Source organism: Mirounga angustirostris, unplaced genomic scaffold, assembly GCF_029215605.1.
Source record: "Mirounga angustirostris isolate CCGP_5_RB_7025 unplaced genomic scaffold, mMirAng1.0.hap1 SCAF_5, whole genome shotgun sequence".
Classification (NCBI taxonomy): Eukaryota; Metazoa; Chordata; class Mammalia; order Carnivora; family Phocidae; genus Mirounga; species Mirounga angustirostris.
This window is the reverse complement of record NW_026991713.1, coordinates 84,605,704-84,620,713: the sequence shown is the minus strand read 5'-3', so window position 1 is coordinate 84,620,713 and position 15,010 is coordinate 84,605,704. Positions and strand designations below refer to the sequence as shown.

General features: G+C 34.4%; 1 protein-coding gene across 1 annotated transcript in view; it reads right to left on the bottom strand.

Annotated features, from left to right (window-relative positions):
• SLCO1A2 (solute carrier organic anion transporter family member 1A2) overlaps window positions 1-15,010 on the bottom strand; it is a 36,303-nt gene that overhangs the window by 4,038 nt on the left and 17,255 nt on the right. Inside the window, exons 8-12 of the mRNA XM_045868669.3 lie at window positions 14,422-14,617; window positions 10,943-11,108; window positions 8,981-9,153; window positions 2,413-2,477; window positions 1,742-1,859 (exon numbers count right to left, since the gene is read on the bottom strand). Of these exons, the coding sequence (XP_045724625.2) occupies window positions 1,742-1,859; window positions 2,413-2,477; window positions 8,981-9,153; window positions 10,943-11,108; window positions 14,422-14,617 (718 nt within the window). The remainder of the gene's footprint in view (window positions 1-1,741; window positions 1,860-2,412; window positions 2,478-8,980; window positions 9,154-10,942; window positions 11,109-14,421; window positions 14,618-15,010) is intronic.

Here is a 15,010-nt window from a genome sequence, read left to right as displayed (position 1 = left end):
GAAGTGCAAAAGAGTCCTAGACTTTACCTGGATTTTATTTTTTTTAAAGATTTTATTTATTTATTTGACAGAGAGAGAGACACAGTGAGAGAGGGAACACAAGCAGGGGGAGTGGGAGAGGGAGAAGCAGGCTTCCCGCGGAGCAGGGAGCCCGATGCAGGGCTCAATCCCAGGACCCTGGGCTTAATGACTGAGCCACCCAGGCGCCCCTACCTGGATTTTAAGCTAACAGGTTAGCCTGCCACAGTTGCATGGATGCTGGCTCAAGATAAAGATTTCTAGGTCAGAGACACAGGGCTTTTTTACTCACAGTACAGCAGTCAGCAAAAGCTGCAAATTCAGGTTGATTTCCTTAACTTTCAAGTCCCAAAGGAATCACACAGTGAGAGACCTATGTGGATTTTGTGCACACAATGGGTTTGGGTCACAGCTAAGAAATCCTGAGTTTAGGAAATCCCATTCTTTTAAATGGGCTGCAAGCCAATTGCCAACATTTGCCCTGGAGAGAGTTACTACTTTTATCATCCTAGACAGCAAACTCTGCTCCATAGGAAAACATCACCTATATCTTCCAAGGTCATTTACTATTCAAACATTCTTGAAAAGATAGTCTACAGCAAAAGCCTCTGCTAACAAGATATGCAGAAATGTAAGAGACCCATGGAGAACTACTAACAATATCCACCACCTGTTTCTACACAATATTAACATCTGGTGAATTTTCTCATGAGTACACTTTATCAGCCACTCTAATTAATCTGACTAATAGAGTTTGGTACCAAATATAATTATTTTGTCTGAAATAGCATTCAATTAAGGCTACTATCAACAGGAATCCTGGCAGCAGGTTGAGGCCGATCTACACTAGCGATCCTCACGGTTTCTCAGCTGTGAAGCAAACCCATTGCATGTACAGTGCATGCCTGGGCCCACCTCCACATTACCCCTGTAGAGCTTTAGGGGAACAGAGAACTGATGAAAACAGGAATCTCATGCTGTCTGCCCTCCTCACAGTTCTTCACATATATCCTTTTGTTAATCAACATAGGACCTTAAAATGTTTTAAAGAATGCTAAATTGTTTTTTAGTAAATGAAAGAGTTTTTGTACTGCCCTGTCAAGAGAAATTAATACAAATTTAACAGTTCAGGTCTCCAAATGAAAAGAAACATGAAAATAGAACAAAATGGAAGTGTTTTGTCAAAAAACACATTAATATGATCTTGAGCTTTGTTTAAAATCAGATTTATATTAACGAAAGAATAAGCCTTTATGAGACATGAAGAATATTGTGTCAGCAAAATTTAATGAAGGAGGAAACATATCATTTTGAAAAGTAGAGGTGGATGTGAAAGGAAGTAAAGATTCAGGCTAATATGATGTTAAAATGATGTAGGATAAAATGGGAACACTTTAGAGAGTGATGTAATTTAGATAGGAAGTTTATGTACATCTATGACTTTCAATAATGTATTGATTGCAACCAGTTTAACAAAGATCATTTTGAAAGGCTAGGTTAAGGAAGCCATCCATGCTTATATTTAACAAGTACTTTGAATATAGTAAGGAAATAAGATTCTAGTATATAAATAAGGAATAAAGATATAGTATTAGCATATATTCTGGAAACAAAACCAAAAGTAGTCTAGAACCTGACAAAGAAAATGTTATACGTGAATGGTGCCATTTCATGTACAGCCTGTGCTTAGAAAACAATTCTTCAAAAAATTTATTATCTTTACCTGAAGTAGGTAGAATCATATATCCTGCATGCCCCTGACTCACCACATTTCAAAATTCCCCAGTGTAAACATGTGGAATCTGCTAAAGCTCCAAAATATATAGGTGCAGGAATTCCAGCTACAATTAAAGAGGGGGGAAAGAATAATCCATCAACAAGGTAAGAATTAAGGTACATTATTTTGTTTGGAAACATTTTCTCTATCTGTAGAACAAATAAAGTTTAACAAAATATAAATAGAATGCTTTAGGTTTTATTTTTAGAAATTAGAAGTTACTTTTACTATAAAGTTTCTAAATTATAAAGGACAAGTAATGTGATGGATAAATGCAACATAAAATTATTGATATAGAAGAACATTGAATTAATGATTCTTTATATTTTTTTCTGCAGTGCTTTGGACAATCATGTGTACATTTTACTTTAACAAGACATTTTTTTGTTCATTTGCTTTTAAAATCTTCTAATAGATGAAAAGTAGAATTAAGTTCAGATAAATCTTTTTCAAGTAAAAGGAGGAAGTTCTCCATGTCTTATTGTACCTTATTCTCATATAAATTTCAAAGTGTTGCAAACAGAAGGGATATTTGCTAGACTATTACTCTGAGAGAATGATTTCATTTACTTAGTATTTAATAATGATCTGATGTTGGAAAAAATAACTATTTTTACCAAATACTCTTGTGCAAAATGTATGTAACCCCACACCAAGAGACTTCTCTTCAGGCTTGATACACCTAAAAAAAATAAGTAAATTCACAAATAAAATAAAAGTAGAGATTTAAATACTGTCATAGATTTTTTTTTTAAACTTTTTGTATGCTGGTAACACACTGGGCACTAGAAAATTGTTTTGCATGCTCAGGTCTTGCTTATTCAAGGCCTAATTATCCAGTATATAGCCTACACAGGACCTCTACTTCTGAACCTTGGCATTTTACCCATCATTTTTTGCTCATTCATTTCTATCAGAGAGTTATCAAAGAAGAAAATATTTCATATCAATTTCTACCCCAATATCCACTTATTGAAGTGGCAGTTCTTCATTAACCTTCAGCCTAAAACAAAAGTATGCAACCCTTGCTGTATTTAAATTATTTGTATTGACAAAATACAGAAAAGCCAAGAATTTGTATAAGTAAATGTAAGGCAGAAAGAAAGCAAAAATAAAAATTTTCGAAGGAATATGACAAAGAAATCCAAAGCAAACATATTTTACGTGATTTGGTATCATTTCGAGTCTCACAGATCTCTCCATTCTCTCCAAAAACTCCCCCACTTTTGCACTGTTGCCTGAAATTCCTATATGTAGAAATGAAGACTATTATCCCCCAGTGGCCCTTTTTGTGTCCCACTCACTCCGGCATCAGCATGGCTAACTCCCCAAAGAATTCACTTTGAGAGTTCCACTGTATTTCCTTCCCTGATTAACTCAAAGCTGAGAAAATAAAAGCAGCTTTCTTCACAAAAGCATACATTTTTAGCAAAAATGTCATCTTATTGGCATTTTCTCAATGTAAGTGTTTTACTAAATTTGAAAACCTCATAGTTTGATCTAGACATTATCTTCCTGACACATAGGTTAGTTAGATAACATCAATGATTTTACTCAGAAGAAAGTTAACAAAGCCAGGAGACCTAGCATGACCCTCTTAGTCCCACGGTTTCCATTTAATATAGAAAATAGGGCATTTAAATTTTACTGAAAAATTTTTCTTTCCCCTCTATCTCTAATATACCACTTAATGATCTCACAGAAGCATGAAATACTAATAGCGAAATTATTTAAACAGTTTAAACAGTTTAAACTGTTCTATGAACTCTATCATTGATTGGCATAGATAGTAACATCAATTTCTAGAATCCAAGATTCAGAAGAATTAGCATGCAAGTCATGGGAAAATGCTGAGAGAAATTGAAATTGTTCTTTAAACTGGTAAAGTGGCTTTGATGTTGCACCCGTCTACCATCATGGTAGGAGATCCAGGAAGATTCCACAAAAATAGAGACAAACACAAGTATATTAATAAAAACCTCAGGGTTAAATTCTACAATATGGTCCTGGCAAGAGGTGGGGGAAGAAAGTAGAGTCATGAAGAGAGCCTGATTAGGTACTTGTTTTATTAGGGGATAGATACTAATACTGAAAAGTTTTGAAATTGATAGTAAAACATTAACGTAGTTAAGAATTTCAATAGTCAGGTTAACCATTTGAAAGATATACAGCTTTCAAAGCAGCAGAAGAACATCCAATATATACCATAGTTTCCCCCTTATCTGTGGTTTCACTTTCTGTGGTTTGAGTTACCCACAAGTCAACCACAGTCTGGAAGCAGATGGTCCATGGGCTGACACATCATTGGAAGATCAAAAGCAGCCAAACGCTACGATCCCTGTATCACAGTGCCTACGTCATTCACCTCCTTTCATCTCATCATGTAGGCATTTTATCATCTAACATCATCACGAAAGGGAAAAGGGTGAGTACAGGGGCGCCTGGGTGGCTCAGTGGGTTAAGCGTCTGCCTTCAGCTTAGGTTGTGATCCCAGGGTCCTGGGATGGAGCTCTTCAAGCAGGGCTCTCTACTCAGCGGGAAGCCTGCTTCTCCCTCTCCCTCTGCCTGCCACTCCCCCTGCTTGTGCTCTCTCTCTCTCTGTCAAACAAATAAAATCTAAAAAAAAAAAAAAAAAAGCACAATGAGATATTTTGATAGTGAGAGAGACCACATGCACTTAACTTCATTACGGTATATTGTTACAATTGTTCTATTTCATTATTAGTTGTTGTTAATCTCTTGCTGTGTCTAATTTATAAGTTAGACTTTATCACAGTTATGTATATATAGGAAAAAAACATAATATGTGTAGGGTTTGGTTCTATCCACAGTTTCAGGCATCCACTGGAGATCTTAAAATACATTCCTTGCAGATAAGGGGGTACCACTGTACAATGGAAAGCAAAAAAGAAGTAAAAAGAAAGTTAAATAAATAGAATATATTAAATAAAATAGCAAAAAGAGCCTTACCACAATAATTATAAGAAACATAAGTGGGTTAAAGGTCCCAATTTTAGATGATAAAATCATACCTAGCAAATTAACTATGAAGCATAATGAAAGATTGAAGACTGAAAATAAAGGGAAAGGAAAAGATATAACAGGAACAGTGAACCAAAAGAAAGCTAGAATGGCAATTTTAATAAGAAACAAAATATAATTCCTTGAAAGAAATAGCTAAAAGGTAAAGAAGAGAATTAAGTGATGCTAATAATAGAAGTATAATGACCAAAAGCATATATGCATCCTATAATATAGCCTCCAAATATATAAATTAAAAAAACGGGTGATGGGTATTAAGGAGGGCACATGTTGTGATGAACACGGAGTGTTATATGCAACTAACGAATTGCTGATCACTACATCAAAAACTAATGATGTACTATATGTTAGCTAACTGAACATAATAAAAAGAACTGGCAGAATTATAGGGAGAAATGCATCAACAATATTTACAGACTTGAACACACATCTCTGAAAAACTGATGAATTACATTTATAAAAGTTTGGTAACAAAGTACTTCAATCCAAGAGATATGAGAACTGTATACTCAAAATGCAGAAGTTACCCATTCTTTTCAGAAAAACATGAAATACTCAAAAAATGCACTAGGCCCCAAAGAAAGCCTTGATATCCCACCTCCCCAATCTGTAATCTTTCAGAATATGTTCTCTGAACATAAAAATGGAATAACAATAAGAAAATGATACCTGTAGAAAGTTCTAATAGACATGAACATTATATAACACATTAATAAATAAGCTTGGTCTGGTGGGGCAAATCATAAAAGAAACTGCAAAATAGTTAAAAATCTTCAAAGAAAATACTAGTTGAGGCATAGCTAAAGCAGTAGTTGGGAGGAAATGTATAGTTTTATATACAGTAGTCAAAATGAACAAGTGATCTAAGTATTAAACTCAAATAGTTAAAGAAAAACAGAGCAAGCCTAAAAGAAAAAAAAAATTAAGAAGTGCAGAAATACATGAAATAAGGATTAACAAAACCAAAACTGATTCTTTAAAAGAAGAAAAATAAAACATATGCCTCTGGCAACAGTGATCAAGAAAAAATGAAGAAGGGACAAATAAACAAAATACGTAAGAAAAAAAGGGTAAACCTTTCAGATACATCAGAGAATATCAGAATGATAAAAGAATATTATAAACTCCTATTCACTAACAAGTAAGTATACAACAGGTATAAGTAGAAATGGAAAATGTGAATAGGCCCTAACACTGAGTAAATGGAAATAATAATCAAATATCACTGTCCAAATGAGCCCAGAGTATAAATACTTTTACAGGTGGATATATATAACTTTCAACAGACAGATATTTAATATAAGGAGTTCCAGAAATTAAAAAATAGAAAATTTATCAATTCATTTTGTGGGGTCTCAAATGATTCCAAAGCAAAAAAAGAATAAAAAATAGTAGGTCTATTTTACTTATCCACATAGATATAACAATTTTAAATAAAGTATTATTTAAACAAACCAAATCATATATAAAATATACCATAACTAACTATGGTTTTTCTCATCCATGCCATCAGTTTAACATTAAAAAAACTACCATTTTATTTTACTACACTAAAAATACTGAGTAGAAAAATTACAGAATCATAGATGCAGAAAAATACATTTAATAAAGTTTAATATTAAAGACTTAGAAACTAGATGAAAACTATATACTGAAAATCTACAGCAAGTATAATGGAAAAATTTATATGGAAACCATCACAAGTCTATTTTTAGATTAGAAAAGATTAGAAAAGTACAAGAATACTCACTATCACCACCATCGTTTAACACAGTTTTGGAGATCCAAGTTGATGATAAGAAAATTTAAAAAGCCTAAGATGTGTAAGGTTTAGAAGTGAAGAGCTATAACTCTCCATATTTACACGTATTTCTATGTAGAAAGCCTAACAAAATCAACAAATTATTAGAATAAGAGAAGTTGTTGGATTAAAAACTAAACTTTAAAAAATTAACAGCATTCCTCTAAATCAACAATAACCAACTAGAAAATATAAGAGAAAATAGTGCCCCTTACAATCACAAATAAATACATACCCATATGTATCCATACAAACATATCCATATCCATGTGTGGATAGACATATGTGGATATGTATATGTTTGTAATTATAAATGATATAATCTTGTATGTATGTATATATTTGGATATATGTGTGTATAGTATCTATAGAAGAAAATTTAAATAAATCGAAAGATATTCCATTTTTTGATGCCAGATTTGATGCCAGATTTTCTCCAATTAATCTATGGAATCCACACAAACTCCATCAAAATTCCTATGTGAGTATAAAGATCCATACATAAGTAGCTAAATCAATTTGTGAAGAAAAGAATAAAGAAAGAGTAAAGGTCAGAGTGGTGGGTGGGTGAGGAAGAGTTACCATACAAAATATTAACATACACAATATCAAAGTAATAAAATCAATATGGTACCAGTATGAGAACAGACAAAACTGTGGAATAAGAAAAAAAGTAAAAAATAGACTCATGTAATATCAAAACATGAGATACGATAAAGGTGCTACCACAAATCAACAGAGAAGGGACCTCTTATTTATATTGATATTAGGAAAACTATTATATGGAAAAAAATAACATTGAACAACTGTCTCCCTTGCACCACATATAAAAATAGACTTGTGATGGTTTAAAGAAACGTATGTAAAAGGTGAAGCTATAAATATTAGCATAAAATTTAGGTGAATATTTTTATAAATTAGGAATGTAAAAACACTTATAAAATATGACTCTCCCCAAGGCAAGAAAATAGTTAGATTTCAGTACAATAAAATTTAGGATTTAATTTCATAAAAGATGCTGTGGAGAAATTAAAGAAAGATGAGAGACTAGGAGATAATTGTATCATGTAAACAATATTACATTAATATTTATAATTTAGACAGTAATCAACAAAACCACAAAGAAAAATATAGGAAATGTAATAGAAAATGGACAAAGAAAATCAATAAGCATCTTGAAGCAGAAGCCTAAATACCTAAAAAAAATTTGAAGAGATGCTTAAACACACTGAATTAGGAAATCACATATTAAAACATCAGTGAGCTACCATTCTATACCCATTGGAGTAGTCAAAGTCCGAAAGTTAGATAATTCCAAGTGTTAGTGAAGCTGAAGGAGGTAGGAACTCCCATGCAGTGAAGGTGTGAGAATAACTCATAAGTACTAGCAGTACTTGGTGAATTTATGTATGCCTGTGCCTTATGAACCAAAACAAGATTTATAGCACAACACCTCCAGCATATCCACAAAAATATTAGCATTTTACAAAGGACAATCCATTCAGATCATACAGCTATCATATTCATGTGGGTACCTATGGTAAGAGGAAGTGAATAATGGAATGAAAAAATAGCAAAATAAAACAAGAATGAAAACTTATTATGAGGATAATGTGCTACGAACTGAGAATCATAGTTATCTTAACTCTTCTTCTAAGTTCCAATAATATATGAAGAAAAGAGAAAAAGATGCAAATTTTGTTCACTAGGAATGTTTATGATTGTTTACTAGACATGAAGAATACTGGAATTCAGTGAACACATTTGTAGGACACCTAAGTTTGAATTGGAGCTCTGCAGTTGCCTAGTTTGAGAAAGCCCTTCATCATTTGTCTCTCATGATAGCCTTGTAAAAGGAGTTGAACATTTATTATTATGCCTATTTTTGATTTAAGGAAATGAAGCTCAGATCAAGTGACCTGTTTAATGCCCTGTAGATATTAATTGGTGAGGCTTCTGATAGCTTTACACTCTGCTGTCTTATAGCTTGAGCCATATAAAATGACTGCTAGGCAAGCACTCTACCTATCGAAATGACCATTTCATACAGTTTACACTAAAATATAAATGTCTCTTGTGTTAAACAATGAGAGGTTCACATAATTTAACTGCAAAAAATAAGGAAGGGAAATATAGGGAGAGAAATGTCAAAAGATGAATATTCATATTCCTGAACAATAAAATTTTGTAAAATTCAACAATGCCTAATGTAAAACTCTTATTAAATGATATATGAAAACACTGAATTCTTAGATAATGTAGGCTCCAAGTGGCTTTCTGAGAAAAGGGTACCTTAATTAAGAATCAGAAAGGAACCCAAATAAAGAAAATGATTCTTGTACCTTAGGAGAACCATATATCCAGGTATGGCAGATAAAGAATAAATGAAACTGCCAATTGCTGACAAGATTAAAAAGTACTGGAGCATCATGGAACAGTCATATCCTTTGTCACACAGCCCAAGAACTGCAGATGAATTTCCTGATGTTTGAATGCAGGTACAATTTTGGAACACCTGTGTGAAAATAATATATTATCCTATTTAAGAAAGTAAAATTTTGAACACAAATCACAAATATTTTCTACATTGCCAACTGGATCAAGATGGAGACTATTTATTCCCTTTACTCTCATCTCTGTTATGATGCCTTTCAGGATTATAGCATAAAACAAAACATGGAAGGATGATTTTAGTAAAAAGGCATTTCTTTCTAAATATGTGGGGTAAATTTGCAATAGCTCAGCTATTCTAAAGTCATGTCTTTTAAAAACATATACTGTTTTGTTACAACAGGAAGTATGACAAAATTTGTTTCAGAATACTCAGTGGAAATATTTAGATACTTATGAATAAAGCTTTGTTTCAAAAAATATAGTTCATTTCAAAAACAGAGTAAAGTCAATCCTTTAAAAATTCTTGTATGTTTTCATACAAGAATTTCATACAGGTTTTCATAAGAATCAAAATTTATATTTTACTTTATTACCAACCAACATTTTAAATATTATAACATTTTTTTAGGCACACACACACACAAAAAGCCTAATTCCATTTTCTTAAAAAGCTGTCAGAATGTGAAAAATACAGAAAAGGAAAAAAAATGGCAAAGCAATTAGCTAGATAATTGAGATCAAAACCACCAACTTCATCTCAATGATAAAAATATTTCAGTCCAGAGTATTTTTAAAATGAATTATCTGCAAATGGCAAGATTTCATTCCTTTTGGTGTCTGCATAATATTCCATTGTATATATATGCCACATCTTCTTTATCCATTCATCTGTCAATGGACACCTGGCTCTTTCCATAGTTTGGCTATTGTGGACATTGCTGCTATAAACATCGGGGTGCACATACCCCTTCAGATCACTACATTTGTAACTTTGGGGTAAATACCCAGTAGTGCAATTGCTGGGTTGTATGGTAGCTCTATTTTCAACTTTTTGAGGAACCTCCATACTGTTTTCCAGAGTGGCTGCACCAGCTTGCATTCCCACCAACAGTGTAGGAGGGTTATAAGTCAATCAGAGAAAGACAAGTATCGTATGATCTCACTGATATGAGGAATTCTTAATCTCGGCAAACAAACTGAGGGTTGCTGGAGTGGTGGGGGGTGGGAGGCATGGGGTGGCTGGGTGATAGACATTGGGGAGGGTATGTGCTATGGTGAGCACTGTGAATTGTGTGGGACTGATGAATCACAGACCTGTACCTCTGAAACAAATAATACATTATATGTTAAAAAAAAAAAAAGAAGAAGAAGATAGTAGGAAGGGAACAATGAAGGGGGGGAAATTGGAGGGCAGATGAACCATGAGAGACTGTGGACTCTGAGAAACAAACTGAGGGTTCTAGAGGTGAGGGGGTGGGGGGATGGGTTAGCCTGGTGATGGGTATTAAAGAGGGCGTGTACTGAATGGAGTACTGGGTGTTATACGCAAACAATGAATCATGGAACACTACATCAAAAACTAATGATGCAATGTATGGTGATTAACATAACATAATAAAATTTTTAAAATGCAAAAAAAAAGAATTATCTGAGTAATGACGTCACTGCTATGAAATTAAAGATCAGTGATCAGTGTCCACTATACTCAAATAAAAAAATTAAAGAAAATGATTAGTGGTCAGACACTGTGGAGGTTTAAAATAAGATTTATGAAATAAAAGGCAAATCAAATGAACATACAGAAAGACTTTAATTTTACTTTTATCAAATGTGGAGCCAGTTCCTGTTGGAAAGCTCCAATGGAATGCATAAAACCAAAGTTCTGTAAAAAGACCAATAGAATGTATTACCATATTTATTCCTGTTCCAACAGATGTCTCACAGCCAGCAAGACAAGCTGACATATATGACACACCATTGTTTCCACACACAGGGTCCCATGTTTTAGTTGGACAGTTGCAATCCCTGTTACAATCAGCAAGGATGGTATTTCCCACATATAAATCTTGTTGCATTCTGAAATGATTTAAAATAATGCATGGATATTGAAAGACTATTAGAGCATTTTCTTTTTCTTCTTTTCATCTTAATCCAAAATTATATTTCCTCTCCTCCCCAAAGTAGAAACAGAAATCTTCCCAACGTCGATGTGTGACCTCAGTACTAAGCTCTGGCATAAAAAAAAATACCTGTTTTGGTGACACATAGCCACTTTTCAATGATTTACTTCAGGTAAACAAATAGCTAATTAACAGATATTAACTGAGTGCCTTCCATATAGAGGGTGTTTTTTTCAGGTATTATTAGAACTCAAAAATGAAGATGACCTAATCCCTATGGTTAATCCATATGGTAGTAAGTAACAAGAGATCTTGTTTCAAAGAAACCTTGAAGATCAAAATCTGTAAGTTCAATTTGTAATGCAGATAGTACATTTAACTTTAGAAATCTAACTGCTTGAGTAAACAAATACGTTCTCCTAGTATAAAGAATGTCCAGTGGTCATCAAAATGGCAACATAGGTGTTCTTGACCAGTCTCCCTCCCAAGAAGACCAATTAGCAGCTATCCATAGATACGATACCATTGTGAAAATCCCAGTACCTGAGGGTGAGGCTAAAGCACCCCCTTGGAACATGAAGACCTAGAAAGACCACAATGGAAGGGTACAAGGAGTAGTTACACTCTAATCAAATTGCCCCACCCCCAGGTCAACATAACACCACACTGAGAGGGCCCTCCTGGGCCTACAATTTTGCCAGTGGGAAAAGAGAGCCCAAGGTTGACATCAAGCTCCCTCAGCATTGTGGGTTGCTTCCAAGGAGGTCCATTCAGGTCTCACCTCGTGAGGATCACTGGGAGAATCTGCAGGCCTCACTCATTAAGAATTAGATAGAGAAGGAGAAGGGGGGCAGGGATTACAGCAACCGGCACTCAGATCTTGGTGGACTGTGTTCTTACTTGCAGCATTGTCCAAGTACAGATCCCAGCCTGTGGTTCTACTCATCTACAGAGCTGAATGGTGACTTCTTTTTGCCAAGGAGCTCAGTTGGCACTTCTGCTTGATTTGGTACCTAGTCAACAGGCCATACTGGCTGTGGAGACAGTTCAACTGCCCCATCTGGGCAGGGAAGCAAATTCACAATCCTGCCTAACTACTGAGCATAGCCTCCAGTCCCACCCATCCAGAAAGCCTGGCCTGAGAACCTAAGCCACAGAGTCCATCCTATAGCCCTGCTCAGTCTGGGAACCAAGCTAATAGCCCTGCCCTACTGTTAAGCATAACCTCTGGCCCCACATAAACAAGGAGCCTGAACAGCAACCCTGGGTAGCCTCAGAGCCCAGACTACAGCACCACCCAGCAGCCGAGCCCAGCCTTTGGCCCTACCCAATTGCTGAACATAGCCTGAAGCCTTGCTCAGACAGGGAACCTAGTCAGTGACTCTGCCCAATCATGGAGCAGAGCTTGCAGCCTCACCTGATGAGAGAATGTGGACAGCGATTCTGCCCAACCAGAGGATGGTTTCTAGCACCACCCAGCTCTGGGATACAACTAGAGGCCTCTCTCCTCCAGAGAGCCTGGCCAGCAACCTTGCCCAAGAGTAGAGCACGGTCAGCACCTTGTGAAGCTCAGCCTTAACAAAACATTAGCAGAGAAATTAAGAAAACAATCCAATAATTGCATCAAAAGAATAAATACTTAAGGAATAAATTTAACCAAGGATGTGAGAATCTGTACACTGAAAACTTTAAGACATTGATGAAAGCAACTGAGGAAGACACCAATAAATAGAAAGATATTCCATGCTCATGGATTGGAAGAATTAATATTGCTAAAACGTCCAGACTACCCAAAACAATCCGCAGATTTAGTGTAATCCCTAAACAGATTCCAGTGGCATTTTTCATAAACATAGAAAAACAATTCTAAAATTTTTATGGATCCACAAAAAGGTAGCCAAAGCAATCTTGAGAAAGAAGAACAAAACTGGAGGTATCACACTTCCTGATTTCAAACTATTTTACAAAGCTATAGTAATCAAAACAGCATGGTATTAGCATAAAAAAGAGTCACAAAGATTATGGAACAGAATAGAGAACCCAGAAATAAACCATGCATATGTAGTTAATTATCACAAGCAAACCAAGAATTTACTGTGGAGAAAGGATACTCTCTTCATAAATGATGTTGGGAAACTGGACAGCCACATGCAAAAGAGTGAAACTAGACCCCTATCTTATACAATACACAAAAAATAAACTCAAACAGATTAAAGCCTTAAATTTAAGACCTAGAAGAAAATATAGTGGGTAAACTCCTTGACATCAGTCTTGGCAATGATTTTTTGGATTGGACACCAAAAAGCACAGGTAACAAAAGCAAAAATAAACAAGTGGAACTACATCAACTAAAAAGCTTCCAGACAGCAAGGGAAATCAGGAACAAAATGAAAAGACACCCTATGGAATGGGAGTAAATATTTGCAAGTCATACATCTGATAAAGGATTAATATCCAGAATACATTTAAAAAACTAATAAAACTCAATAGCAAAAAAGCAAACAATCTGATTTTAAAATGGACAGAGGATCGCTTCTTAGCCTTTTTGCTAAGACCAAGTGTTAAAATGGGCGGAGGAACTAAATAGAAAATTTTCCCAAGAAGATATACAAATGGCCAATAAGTAAATGAAAGTTCAATATCACCAATCATCAGAGAAATAAAAATCAAAGCCACAAGATACCATCTCACATCTGTTAGGATGTGTATTATCAAAAGTCAAGAGAAAACATTACTATGCATAACTTTCCTATAAATTCAGATAACCCTCAAATACAAACCCAAAACTATTCAATGATAGAGACTTAATTAGACAAATGAAATGTATGAATTCACATATGAATTAATATATCATGTATTAGGATTCAGTTATGCTGGATGTAAGCCCATTGTGGAAACATATGAAGGTGATTGAGACTATATAGTTAATTCTTAATTTTACCCATTTATGAGAGTATAAAATATATGGATCACATATCCTAATACAACCTAAAACTATTGGTAGTTTCTTTGATATCAACTTTAATATCTACTAGGATATCAAAAAGACACACACACGTGCAGTCATAACTCACTAACCCTATAATATGTTCCCAGGCTCTTTAATAAACCTAGAGCCTGGAGGGATAGGCTTACAATTGACAGATGGAGGAAAGATAAAGACCATGGATTATTGTTATTAATTCCGATTAGCTGGTCATGGGTAATCATTGAATAAAATATATTATTAACTGTTTTAAAAATATGACATTCATTAGAAAACAACATACCCTTTATAAGTGGTAGTTATGCCAGCAACTGAAGAATTATCACAGATCATGAGAAAACACAAAAAATGGAGAAGATATTCAAATAAAGATAACCAACATCCTATGTGGGCAGCTTGTTTGACAGTAATCTTGAACTTCTTCATAATTAAACCACCAGCTATATATCCAAGGCATATTGGAGGTAAGTTATAAATGCCTATAAATGTAAGTGAAATGTTGTTTACAAAGTGACTTAGCAAAAGAACAAATAAGATACCACTTTTTATCTAATATGTCTTGCATAAGAAACCATTTAGGTCCAACTCAAAGTGAAGAAAGCTGATTGAATTTTATCTCCATTTAGTTACATATTATGTACAGAGAGATTTTTAAATGACCCACAATGTCAAAGTATATTTTGAAGACTGTTATCACTATCCTTCATTTAATTAATTATAGTAGGTTGTAAATTTCTTGTATGCAGGGCTCATGATGTACATTTCTTTCTAATGGTTCAGGTAGGACTGACAAGTCAAAGTTGACCAGTAGTTTGTGAGTAATATGATTTTACAGTTGTTTAAACCCTCTCTAGTCGATAAGAATTTGACTT